Source organism: Scheffersomyces amazonensis (genome assembly GCF_036850825.1).
Source record: "Scheffersomyces amazonensis strain UFMG-HMD-26.3 chromosome Unknown RJT21scaffold_1, whole genome shotgun sequence".
In the NCBI taxonomy this organism is placed as follows: domain Eukaryota; kingdom Fungi; phylum Ascomycota; class Pichiomycetes; order Serinales; family Debaryomycetaceae; genus Scheffersomyces; species Scheffersomyces amazonensis.
Genome location: NW_027042741.1, coordinates 710,642 through 724,173, shown reverse-complemented (window position 1 = coordinate 724,173; position 13,532 = coordinate 710,642). Strand labels below are relative to the sequence as shown.

Below are 13,532 nucleotides of genomic sequence, written 5' to 3'. Positions count from 1 at the left end.
CAAATTTGTACTAAAATCTAGAATAAATTAAGAAGAGCTTTACGCTTGAAAGAAATCATTGTTCCAAATTTATTTTGCATATATTGTAACTATAATTCTTCTATATTATCTATCCATTTATCTTTAATATCTATCTTTAATGTCCAACTTCGAAATTGCTTCTTCAAGTGAATCAACAATTGCTTGCCTCTTGTCTTCTTTATCAGTATCCGTGTTAACCTCTTCTTCTTCTTCTCCTTCTTTATTTTGTTCTTCTTCTCCTTCTTCCTTTTCATCATCTTTATCGTCCTTTTTAGCCAATTGAGCCTTTTTAGCCAATTGAGCCTTTTTAGCCAATTGAGCCTTTTTAGCCAATTGAGCCTTTTTAGCAAATTGAGTTTTAGCTTCCTCTAACAATGCTTCCAAATCACTTGACCATCCTAACATTTCACAAAGAGTAGTGGCTACTTCATCACAGTCGTGTAAAAGTACGACATCCTTTTTCCTTTTGAAACTTCCAACTGCTTCTTTGTTAACTAAGACTCTATGGCAATGGTGATCTAATTCTGAAGGCAATGATGAAAAAGGGTAAACACTCAATGATGTCCCTGCTACAAAAGCAACCTCCACTTCATCTTGATCCTTATCCCATGTCTCAAATAATGCTTCAGGTAATCCCTCTCCAAAGAATACAATATCTGGTTTGACATAACCTTTACAGCTAGGGCAAAGAGGTATACCGTTGTTTATATGCTTATTTAACATATGCTTCTTAAGTTCTTCGGTTGGCATCTCTTTGGAACATTCAATACAATGATTCTTTGCAAAAGAACCATGAGCTTCAATTAAATGTTCTTCATCTACTCCAGAAATTCTTTCCAATGTATCAATATTCTGAGTATATACTCTTCTAAGTTGTTTCTTATCTTGAAACAATTTAATTAAAAAATGATATTTGGTTGGAAGAAAGTTTCCTGGAAATAATTCTTCTGCAACAGTATAAAATGCTTCAGGACTATCCCTAAAGTAATCAATATCAAATACTGCTTCAGCAAATGGTAAATTTAATTTAGCTAAATTATCATATAATCCTGTCTTTGGACTCCGGAAATCAGGGATCCCAGCACTTGTTGAAATACCTGCACCATTAAAGAAGGTTACATGCTTACCTTTTTTTATCTCTTCTACAACCGGAGCAAGTAATTTCTCAATTTCCGACATACTACTAATAATAATTGTTCTGGCTCGTAATAAGCTCTGGTAACAGCGAGAGATTTTAATTTTGATATCGAATTGATTTTGATTTTGATTTGATATCGCAAGAGCACAAACACATTTATAAGCTGAAAATTTTTTAGATACACAGTATATTTGATCTCTCTCATAATCTATAAATTGTTGAACAATGAAGGTATGTATATAGTTAATTAAAGTAATATAGAGATGAATTATCACTAACTAATTATTTAGCAACGTATCACCAGTTTAGATCTTCAGATCTTAACGGCTGAGCTTCAGCTGACTATTTTAAATTATAGATTGCAAAACATTTATAATGTGGCCGATAGTCCAAGGCAATACCTTTTGAAATTTTCAATTCCTGATTCTAAGAAAGTCCTTGTATTGGATTGTGGGAATAGAATTCATTTAACAGACTATGAAAGATCAACAATGCAAGCTCCATCGAATTTTGTTACTAAATTAAGAAAGCATTTAAAGACTAGACGTTTATCAAAGATTTGGCAAGTTGGTAATGATCGAGTTTTAATATTGGAATTTAGTGATGGATTATATTATTTAGTACTTGAATTTTTCAGTGCTGGTAATATTTTACTTTTAGATGAATCCAAGAAGATCTTATCTTTGCATAGAACAGTTAATGAAAAGGGTGAAGTAGAAAGATACGCTGTGAATGAAACTTACAAATTATTTGATGAAGAACATTCAGAAATTGATCATAATTATCTGGTATCATTAATAAATAATTGGATTAAAGTTCATAAAGAATTTGTGGAACGTAGTGAATCTGAAAAGAAGAGTAAAGTATATTCAATTCATAAATTACTATTTGTAAATACTAGTCATCTACTGAGTGAATTAATTAAGAGAAATATAATACAAGATGGATTAGATGCTTCATCAAGTTGTTTAAATTATGAAGATAATGATACTCAATTAGAGGAATTAGTAACAATATTACAAACTACTGAGAATCAATATAAGGAATTAATAAATGGGCAGATTAAGGGAGTTATAGTACTCAGAAAAAATGCATTTTATGATCCAACTTCAAATGATGATAGTTTGGAATTTGTTTATGATGAATTTCATCCATATAAACCTTATAAACCAAATCCAGATGATTATAGATTTACTGAAATAGAAGGGGGGTATAATAAAACTGTTGATGAATTCTTTTCAACTATTGAGTCTACAAAGAATGCTTTACGTATAGAACAACAAAAACAAAATGCTGTAAAACGTTTGGAAGGTGCTAAGAGTGAAAGAGATAAGCAAATTCAATCTTTAGTTGATCAACAAAATGTTAATTTTAAAAAGGGTGAAACAATTATTTATTTTGCTGATTTAACTGGCTCCTGTATTAAATACGTTCAGAAACTTATAGATCAACAAATGGATTGGACTAATATTGAATCCTTTATTACTTTAGATCAACGTAGAAAGAATAAGTTTGCTTCTATAATAAAACTTCCACTTAACTTGAAAGAAAATAAGATTAACCTTTTATTACCAGATATTGAAGCAGAAAATAACTCCAGTAATGATTCAGATTCAAGTTCTGATTCAGACTCTGATTCAGATTCTGATGATAACTCAGATAATGAATCTTCACGTAAATCAAATAAGAAGAGTCCAGATTCAACTAAAATTTCTGTGTGGATAGATTTATCATTATCCCCATACGCTAATGCCCGATTATATTTCGATACTAAAAAGAGTGCAGAAAGCAAACAACAGAAAGTTGAAAAGAATACTGGATTAGCATTAAAGAATGCTGAAAGAAAAATCATGCAAGATTTAGCTAAGAATCTTAAATCAGAAACTGAAGTACTTCGTCAAATTCGTCCTAAATTTTGGTTTGAAAAATTTTATTGGTTTGTAACTAGTGAAGGTTATTTATGTTTAGCAGGTAGAGATGGATCTCAAAATGATATGATATATTATAGACATTTTAGTGATAATGATTTCTTAGTTTCTTCTGATGTTGCAGGAGCATTGAAGGTTTTTATTAGAAATCCTATCAAAGGTGGTACTCTTCCTCCTAGAACATTAATGCAAGCTAGTAGTTTTGCATTATCAGCATCAGCAGCTTGGGATAGTAAATCATCTATGTCTGGTTGGTTTTTACAAGGTCCAGATATTTCCAAAAGAGATTTTGATGGTTCATTACTTGCACCTGGTGAATTTTATTATAAGAAGAATAAGGAATTTTTACCACCAATTCAACTTGTTTTAGGGTTTGGATTTTATATTCTTACTGATGAAAATACCGCTACTAAATATAAACAGAAACGTGAAGAAAGAGAGAAAGAGCATGGATTACCAATTGTTGTTGATAATAAAAAGAAAGATGTTGAAGAATTGTTGTCTAGGATCAAGGTAAGCGCAAATGTTGATGATGTAGATCAAGAAACCGAAGAAAAGACTGAAGAAAAGACTGAAGAAAAGGTCAAAGAAAGGGCTGAAGAAAACGCTGAAGAAAACGCTGAAGAAAACGAAGATGAAAGTAGTGTAGATGTATCAGAAGGAGACTCTTCTAGATCCGCATCAGTAGAGCCTGAGTCTTTAATTGATACGGATAACCTTGCAGAACTGGTTAATGATCTCTTTGTATCTAAAAAAGTAGCCAAAGTCAGAGGTAAGAAAGCCAAATTAAAGAAAATGGCTAAAAAGTATGCTGATCAAGATGAAGAAGAAAGAAGACTCAGAATGGCTGCCTTAGGTACTTTAAAACAAACTGAAGAATTAGATAAACAAAAATTGTTACAATTAGAAAAGCAAAAGGAATTAGAAAAGAACAGGTATAAGGAATCTTTATCTGTTCAAAGAAAGAAGAAGCAAGAAGAAAAAGAACTTCTTAGATACATGAATGAAGATGATAATGAAGATGAATCTTCTGTTACCAATTATGTAGAAATTTTGGATTATCTTCTTGAAAAGCCTAACCCAACTGATGCTATTATTGATGTTGTTCCAGTATTTGCTCCCTGGACTACTTTACAGAAATTGAAATATAAAGTTAAAATCCAACCTGGATCTGGGAAGAAAGGTAAATGTATTAATGATTCTATTAATTATCTTACTACTAGAAAATTAGATGAATCAGCAACGGATTTAGATTTAGATTGGCCAGCAGAGAGAGAATTAATTAAGGCTAAAAAGCCTAATGATTTAGTAGGAACTTTTACAGTATCTAAAGTTAAATTAGTTTTACCTAATGGTGGACAAGAAAGTTCTAAGAAGGGTAATCTGAAAGGTAGTTCCAAGAAATCAGGAAAGAAGAAGTAGTAGATTTATGTATATCTGCCTATATAATATATATATTAACTATATACAATATATATATCAATTATATATATACATACATGTATAGTTGCAAAATGATTTCCTGCATATACTGTATCTATAAAATGTTAAACCTCAAATAGGAATAGGTGTAGATTAATATATACAAGTAGCAAATATGGTAGCTTTAAATAGACTACTTACAAGTGGTCTAATATTCGGGTATCCCAACCACTTTACCGAAGTGGCCTCCCCAGATTTAGCTGCAAAGGAACAATATAATATAGTTAGATATCTAGCAGCAGCTGGACCTTATGTACAAAATCCTGGATATGGAATTAGTACTGATATTCCAAAATCATGTACGATTGAACAAGTACATTATCTTCTGAGACATGGTGAAAGATTTCCAGGGTTATGGGAAGGTAAAACTCATGAAGCAATTCTTGAAAAAATTTTAAAGACACCAGGGAAGTTACAAGGAGATCTAGAGTTTTTGAACAATTATAAATATTATGTTACATCTGAAGATCTCTATGAGTTAGAAACAACTCCAGAAAATTCAAATGGTCCTTATACTGGCTACGGTACTGCCATTCGAGCAGGAAAATCATTTGCAGAGAAATATTCTAGTTTATTAAATAAGGATGAACCTTTACCAGTATTCATTGCTGCATCTCAAAGAGTTTACGATACTGCCATAAATTTTGTAAAAGCATTTCTTGGTAATGATTATTCATCAAATTCAGTTAAACAAGTCATAATATCTGAAGATAGTAAATATGGTTTAAATTCTTTAGTACCTCGATGGGGTTGTCCAGCTTTTAATTCCGATGCTCATAAGGAAAAAGTATTGACTACATTTCCCAAGGATTATCTTGAAGATATTGTTTTCCGATGGAAATCTTCTAATCCGGAATTGGATCTTAATTCTGATGATGTATATCATATATTTGAAATTTGTGCATACGAATTAAACTCTCGAGGTTATTCGCCATTTTGTAATTTATTCAGTAAAGATGAATTTGTCAGTTATGGTTATAATCGTGATTTAGAATTTTATTATTCATCAGGCCCTGGTGGTCAAAATGCGATTAATGCTGGGGCTACTCAATTGAAAGCAACCATGAAATTATTAGAAGATAATAATAATGAAAATAAAATATGGTTATCATTCACTCATGATACTGATATCGAATTATTTTCTTCAGCATTGGGATTGTTTGATACAATCGAACCAATGCCAATGGATAAGATTCGTCTCACAGATACTTATCATCATGTAAATATTGTACCTATGGGAGCTCGAATTATTACTGAAAAATTAAAGAAAGAAGATAATTATTTCATTAGATTTATAGTTAATGATGCTGTTATTCCTGTTCCTGGTTGTTCAAGTGGACCCGGATTTTCTTGTCCATTTGATCAATTTAAACAATATATACAGGGACGAATTGGTCATCTCAATATTCCTAAAGATTGTAATACTGCTCCAAATGTTCCCCAAGAATTAACATTTTATTGGGATTATAAGGAAGTAACTTATGATGCACCAGCAATTCGAATTAATCCTAAATAATACGAATTAGACAACTTTTATAGACTCTTCCATACTTAATATATACCTGCTATAGATTATTTCGCAGTTAAGCCTCGCAGCCACGTTGGGTGCGCGATATCTAACTATTATACGTCAATGTTAGTCTTAATCGATTTGGACTAATTCGTCTATGTTCCTATGATGATGAGTCAATAAGGGATTCTAAAGATAATGTATATACAGTTATATATATGGGTCAGTGAATAATTATGGTATCTATTACAACTCTCATTAATAGTGGACTACTTTTAGTGGGGAAATGGATTTATCAAGGTCTTGCGACCCATCAACAAGTAGCAGAAGAACAATATAACATTATCAGATTCTTAGGGGGTTCAGCGCCATATATACAATCTCCAGGGTATGGTATTTCCACAGATTTTCCTATGGGATGTACAATCGAACAGGTTCAATTATTATCCAGACATGGTGAAAGATATCCGACTCTAAATAAAGGTAATGAATTTGAAAAAGTTCTTGAGAAATTATTAGATCATTCACAAGAGTATAAGGGATCTATGGCATTTTTGAATGATTATGAATATTTCGTAACTGATAAGTCCCAGTATGCATTAGAGACTACTCCTGAAAATTCCGAAGGAACTTATGCCGGTACTACAAATGCATTCAGACATGGAGCCTATTTCAGAAATAGATATGACACAATTTTCAATTCGAGTCAGGAACTTCCAGTATTCACTACGAATTCGAAACGAGTTTTCAACACGGCTGAAATTTTCACACAGGGTTTCCTAGGTGAAGAATATTCAAGGGAGAGAGTAAAGTATAATATATTTGCTGAAAGTGAAGAGCTAGGAGTCAATTCATTGACTCCAAGGTATGCATGTACTACCTACAATAAAGATGCTAATAGTGACTTAGTAACCAGTTTTAGTAAATTATATCTCACCAATATCCTTGCAAGGTTAAATGAAGAGAATCCATTTTTAACAATTGATGAAGATGATGTAAAGACATTGTTTGATTTCTGTGCATATGAACTAAATGTAAAAAGTACCTCCTCATTCTGTGACTTATTTACCACTGAAGATTTTGCATACTACGGTTATGATAACGACTTGGATAAATATTATTCTTCAGGACCGGGTAATAATATGAGTGCTATTATTGGTTCAGTATACTTAAATGCATCATTAAATTTGCTAAAGGACAATTCTAATCCAAATAAGATTTGGTTATCATTTACGCATGATACTGATATAGATCATTATATAAGTGCATTAGGCATCTTTACACCTGAACGTGATTTGCCTCTCGACAGGGTCGATTTTGAGAGACAATATTACCATGCTTACTTAGTACCGCAAGGAGCAAGATTTTATACTGAAAAGCTTAAATGTGGGGAAGATACATTTGTCCGTTACGTTATAAACGATTCAGTCCAACCCATTCCTCAGTGCCAGAATGGGCCCGGATTCTCTTGTGAGATTTCCGAGTACGAATCATTTGTTAAACAAGTATTACAGAGTAATAGTATAGCAGGATGTAGAGTACTGAATCATGTGGATAAAGCTTTGACATTCTTTTGGGACTATCAAAGTAGAAACTATACGGCGGATCTCGAATTGTAAATACTTTTAATAGAATATTAAATACAGTCAAGTAAAAACGTGCGTTCCGATCGATAGTTGCAAAATTAGGGCCTATGCATTAAGTCAGACCAAGTTAAGACCGATATGTACCGATTATTGCGAAATCTTATTGTGGCTGAAACTTAAATGCTGAATTGTTCCTGTGATTCCAGTTAAGAAAGGTTGGGCCGTTGTCAGGGCATATACGAATGTAACAAGTAGATTCATCACCAGAGGCTCAGAACTAGTTAATAATACCTTCTCTGGTAAAAAGTTAATTATCAATATTTTAATCATAATTTAATAAGTCCACGGCTAAATAAAATTAGAGTAGGCCAGGTGAGAAACGTTTTCTAAAAAACATTAGCTCATTATTATTTTTGTTTACTGTTACTTACGACCAATTCCATAAAATATTTAGGTTGGAATTTTGTATTAAGTAGAGGCTGTGTGGGGAATATATTCACCAATATCTATGTAAAATTTGGTAGAATGGGAGCAATTGGTTCTGCTCTGTCTTTAATGAGTGGTTGCAAGACAGGGCTTTGAGGGGGCTTAAGGAAAGAAGTCTTGAATAGCCACATAATGAAGCGTAAGAGAAGATGTAGTTAAGCCAACATATAGAACTAGTTAAGTAAGGGCCAATCCCTATAATTAATGCTTTAGAAAATGTATGCATTTAATTAAATGCCGTATAGGTAATAGAAGCGGAGTAAATAATATATGTTTGCTTGCACGTGTATGTTGCGGCGAGTATATCTTAAAACAGTAAGATTTCTCACTAATTGGGCTTGCTATAAATTCTCCTATTGGAGGCAAGGATTTAGCGGGATAATGCAAGGCAAAATTATACTGCATTCGATGGCAGTTTAGTCTCTCACACTTACCTCGTAAGTCTTCTAAATTCCTTATAGATCCGACCGGCGACTACGGTCTATTTTAGGAAAGCAATCTTTAGTTAGGGAGCTTTAGAAATTGAAATATTTTACATTTAACCCACTTCTCCTTTTCCACTCCTATTCTGATTCAAACGTATAAATATAATGTAATTTTTCAATAGTTGACACTTTCGGCCAAGAATTTCTGTTTTACATATTTCTCTTTAATCTATAATTCTTCAGATTCCAAGACCAAAGTGAAGTAGCACTAAGCCGGGAAAAAATAATTTTGCAATAATTAAAAATGGTCTCTATTTCAAACTTGATTAATAGTGGTTTACTCTTGGTAACTCAAAATGCCTACCCAGATCTTGCAACTCCACAACAAGCTGCTACTGAAAATTATAATATCATTAAATTCTTAGGTGGTTCTGCTCCTTATATTCAAAGAGATGGATACGGTATTGATGTTGATTTACCTGCCAATTGTTCATACCAACAAGTTCAATTATTTTCTAGACATGGTGAAAGATATCCAGCTCTTAGTGATGGTGCTGCTTTTGAACCAATCTATAAGAAATTCCAAAACTATAATAAAACCTTTACTGGTGATTTGGAATTCCTTAACACTTACACTTATTTTGTTCCTGATCAAAGCTTATATGAAAAGGAAACTACTCCAAGTAACTCTCAAGGTCTTTATGCTGGTGTCACTACTGCCTACAGACATGGTGCTTATTTCAGAGCTAAGTATAATGATTTGTTTGCTGCAAATACAACCACCTTGCCTATTTTCACTTCCAATTCTGGTAGAGTTTATCAAACCTCTAATTATTTTGCTCGTGGTTTCTTAGGTGATCAATTCAACCAGGGAGTCAATGTCAGATTCAACATCCTTAATGAAAGTGCTAGTCTAGGTGCAAATTCCTTAACCCCAAGAATCAGTTGTAATGCTTTCAATTCAAGTGCTAATGCTAGTCTTATTGCTGAATACAATACTACTGCATATTTGCAACCAATTGTCAACAGATTAGTTGGTCAAAATCCAGGATTGAATTTAACTACCAGTGACGTCCAAAGTTTATTCTCTTGGTGTGCTTATGAAATTAATGTTAGAGGGGAATCTCCTTTCTGTACTTTATTTACCAATGAAGAATTCGTTAGAAATTCTTATCATACTGATCTTTCCGACTATTACTCAGTTGGTCCAGGTCATAACTTCACTGCTACCATTGGTTCAACACTCTTAAATGCTTCATTGACTTTGTTAAAGGATGATTCAGCCGAGAACAAGATCTGGTTATCTTTCTCTCATGACACTGATCTTGAAATTTTCCATGCAGCTTTAGGAATTCTTGAACCAACTACTCCTTTACCAACCTCATACATCCCATTCCCAAATCCTTATGTTCATTCTTCAATTGTTCCACAAGCTGCTAGAATTTATACAGAAAAATATCAATGTTCCAACACTTCTTATGTTAGATACATTGTTAATGATGCTGTTATTCCTATTCCTGGTTGTAATGCTGGCCCAGGTTTATCTTGTGAATTCAGCGAATTTGAAAAGTACATTGAAGGAAGAATTGGTCATCTCAATTTCACCGACACTTGTGAGCTTACTCCATCACAGCCAGATGAAGTTACCTTCTATTGGGATTGGACAACCACCAATTATTCCGTTCCATTAGGTAACTTCTGATGGTGAGTAGTCTTGTGTTTCCAGATATTGTAAACTGATACCCTGAAAAGTTCTATTTTTTATTTCTTTCTCGTTACCCATTGTTTCTAAGTAGGACACCGTCACTGTTCATTCTTCTTTAAGTTTTATTAATTAGATGTTTTGTTTATCTTATAAAATATGTTTTAATTTAGATAGTAAATTTCATGAGGTGCTACTATTTACCTCTGTCCTGTAAACTAGTGATGAAGTAAGCACCAACTAAAAACTTTATAGTTAAGGTATACATTGACAGCGTGAACCACCGGAATTTACAAGTATTACCTTTCTTTTGTGACTATCAAGGAAGAAATTATTCGTGGATTTTGAATTGTAAATAGTATGGATAGAAAATTAATGCCTTCAACTTTCTGACGTGCGATCCGATAGAGAGTTGCAAAATTCGGACCTATGGATTATGGTGAGCAGGTAATGATCCACACTTAGCTAGTGTGGAGAAAGTGTGGCTGAAATTTGGTTGCTAAAAATTGTTCCTAAATTTCTGAATTTGAGAACCAGAGGAGCTTCAGGAAATTTACGATTATAATAGGTAAATTTTACATCAAATATCAGAAATATTTAATGATACTTAATTTCAAATATTGCCCATTATCTTAATAAGTCTATGAACTCCAATCAAGGGGGAACATCTTATGATGAATATCCGAATTTTGTCCCCCATAAAATATTTGAGTTCTTTATGTGGGAGAGGCTGTGCGAAATGATGGCAACACCAATCACATATCCATCAATGTAAATTTTGTAGGGTGATTCCGGTTTTAGTCTTCAATGAGTGGTTGAAGTACCCTCGTGAGGCTTAAATTAAAGGTATAGAATATCCACATACTGAAGAAGAGAGAACAGGAGTAAGTAAGCTGGGCTCATAACTACAGATTACTCCAATTGCATTTTAAAAGGTAGTAATATGCATTTAATTAAAGACTGTATATTAAAATTAAAGTAGGACTCGAGTAGCTTAGGATAATACATCCGAAAACAGTAAGATATCTTACAAATTAGGATGATAATATTAGAAGCTCTGAATATATTGTGATCTAGAATAATGCAAGGCAAATTGGAAGATATGTTCTTCCCAATTACGTCACAAGACTACTAAAATCCTTATAGACTAATCGTATGATCACTTTCCTGTATATGGTATATGGCAGGTAGTACACTGATTTACTAATGTGGACCGTCAATTTCTATAAAACATATATACAAATTACATGGGAATAAGACCCTCTTTATATAGAAACTACGGTAGAAACAAAGCATTTTGGTCATAACCAAAACGCCGTAACTAATAAATTAGTTACATATCTAATAGAATATTTGCATCTTCTAATAGATGAGTTGCATATGCCGTGCATGTGGCTAAACACCACTATATACACGAACATAGATGACTGCTGACTACGGCCTATTGTGTAACAGAAATTTACAACTCTTCAAATATTTCCATTTAACCCACTTTTCCATTACTTCCCTTTTTTTTTAATTAGGAGGTATAAGTAGTTCGTAATTTTTCAATAGTAAATACTTTCGGTCCAAGAAATTCTGCTTTTATGTAATTCGCTTTGATCTACAGTAGATTCTGTTAACAACAAAGCGAAGCAAACGCAACATTTTAGTCGTAAGAAAATAAAATAGTTAATTTTGCAATAATTAAAAATGGTCTCTATTTCAAACTTGATTAATAGTGGTTTACTCTTGGTAACTCAAAATGCCTACCCAGATCTTGCAACTCCACAACAAGCTGCTACTGAAAATTATAATATCATTAAATTCTTAGGTGGTTCTGCTCCTTATATTCAAAGAGATGGATACGGTATTGATGTTGATTTACCTGCCAATTGTTCATACCAACAAGTTCAATTGCTTTCAAGACATGGTGAAAGATTTCCGGGCCTGGGCGAAGGTGCTACTTTTGAACGAATCTATAAGAAATTCCAAAACTATAATAAAACCTTTACTGGTGATTTGGAATTCCTTAACACTTACACTTATTTTGTTCCTGATCAAAGCTTATATGAAAAGGAAACTACTCCAAGTAACTCTCAAGGTCTTTATGCTGGTGTCACTACTGCCTACAGACATGGTGCTTATTTCAGAGCTAAGTATAATGATTTGTTTGCTGCAAATACAACCACCTTGCCTATTTTCACTTCCAATTCTGGTAGAGTTTATCAAACCTCTAATTATTTTGCTCGTGGTTTCTTAGGTGATCAATTCAACCAGGGAGTCAATGTCAGATTCAACATCCTTAATGAAAGTGCTAGTCTAGGTGCAAATTCCTTAACCCCAAGTATCGGCTGTAAAACTTACAATACCGGTGCTAATGCTAGTCTTATTGCTGAATACAATACTACTGCATATTTGCAACCAATTGTCAACAGATTAGTTGGTCAAAATCCAGGATTGAATTTAACTACCAGTGACGTCCAAAGTTTATTCTCTTGGTGTGCTTATGAAATTAATGTTAGAGGGGAATCTCCTTTCTGTACGTTATTTACCAATGAAGAATTCGTTAGAAATTCTTATCATACTGATCTTTCCAACTATTACTCAGTTGGGCCAGGTCACAACTTCACTGCTACCATTGGGGCACCATTTTTAAATGCTTCTTTGGCGTTGTTAAAGAATGATTCAGCCGAGAACAAGATCTGGTTATCTTTCTCACATGACTCTGATCTAGAAAGGTTCCATGCAGCTTTAGGTATTCTTGAACCAACTACTCCTTTACCAACCTCATACATCCCATTCCCAAATCCTTATGTTCATTCTTCAATTGTTCCACAAGCTGCTAGAATTTATACAGAAAAGTATCAATGTTCCAATACTTCTTATGTTAGATACATTGTTAATGATGCTGTTATCCCTATTCCTGGTTGTAATGCTGGCCCAGGTTTATCTTGTGAATTCAGCGAATTTGAAAAGTACATTGAGGGAAGAATTGGTCATCTCAATTTCACCGACACTTGTGAACTTACTGCATCTCAACCAAATAAAGTTACTTTCTTTTGGGATTGGACAACTACCAACTATTCCGGTTCGTTAGGTAATTTCTGATCTTTTGTAATGTTATACTCCTGAAATGTTCATGATATTTTATTTCTTTACATCAACCAGTTGTTTCAAATAGGGCACCATTGGTGACCATATTTCTTTAAATTTTATTGATTTGTGTATTATATGTATATTGAACATATAAATGCGCTACCATATATTGTTTT

The 13,532-nt window shown here is 33.1% G+C and overlaps 6 protein-coding genes across 6 annotated transcripts; 5 read left to right on the top strand and 1 right to left on the bottom strand. All coding sequences in view use genetic code 12, as the record gives it.

The window, feature by feature from the left end:
- Positions 1-10: 10 nt before the first annotated feature.
- On the bottom strand, positions 11-1,292 carry HST2 (histone deacetylase). The gene has a single exon (XM_064885676.1). It carries the CDS (start codon positions 1,198-1,200, stop codon positions 124-126), a length of 1,077 nt encoding a protein of 358 aa, XP_064740691.1. The 5' UTR covers positions 1,201-1,292; the 3' UTR covers positions 11-123.
- Positions 1,293-4,597, top strand: RJT21DRAFT_9285 (uncharacterized protein). Its single transcript, XM_064885677.1, has 2 exons — positions 1,293-1,390; positions 1,450-4,597. Exons 1-2 carry the CDS (start codon positions 1,385-1,387, stop codon positions 4,507-4,509), a joined length of 3,066 nt encoding a protein of 1,021 aa, XP_064740690.1. The 5' UTR covers positions 1,293-1,384; the 3' UTR covers positions 4,510-4,597.
- RJT21DRAFT_9286 (histidine phosphatase family protein) lies at positions 4,598-6,169 on the top strand. The gene has a single exon (XM_064885678.1). The coding sequence runs from the start codon at positions 4,685-4,687 to the stop codon at positions 6,083-6,085; it is 1,401 nt and encodes a 466-aa protein (XP_064740689.1). The 5' UTR covers positions 4,598-4,684; the 3' UTR covers positions 6,086-6,169.
- A 45-nt stretch (positions 6,170-6,214) lies between these two features.
- RJT21DRAFT_9224 (histidine phosphatase family protein) lies at positions 6,215-7,755 on the top strand. The gene has a single exon (XM_064885664.1). The coding sequence runs from the start codon at positions 6,316-6,318 to the stop codon at positions 7,696-7,698; it is 1,383 nt and encodes a 460-aa protein (XP_064740688.1). The 5' UTR covers positions 6,215-6,315; the 3' UTR covers positions 7,699-7,755.
- Positions 7,756-8,880: 1,125 nt separating this feature from the next.
- Positions 8,881-10,278, top strand: RJT21DRAFT_3974 (histidine phosphatase family protein; the record flags this gene model as incomplete). Its single annotated transcript, XM_064884426.1, has 1 exon — positions 8,881-10,278. One exon carries the CDS (start codon positions 8,881-8,883, stop codon positions 10,276-10,278), a length of 1,398 nt encoding a protein of 465 aa, XP_064740687.1.
- A 1,509-nt stretch (positions 10,279-11,787) lies between these two features.
- Positions 11,788-13,514, top strand: RJT21DRAFT_9236 (histidine phosphatase family protein). Its single transcript, XM_064885667.1, has one exon. It carries the CDS (start codon positions 11,971-11,973, stop codon positions 13,366-13,368), a length of 1,398 nt encoding a protein of 465 aa, XP_064740686.1. The 5' UTR covers positions 11,788-11,970; the 3' UTR covers positions 13,369-13,514.
- Positions 13,515-13,532: the final 18 nt, after the last annotated feature.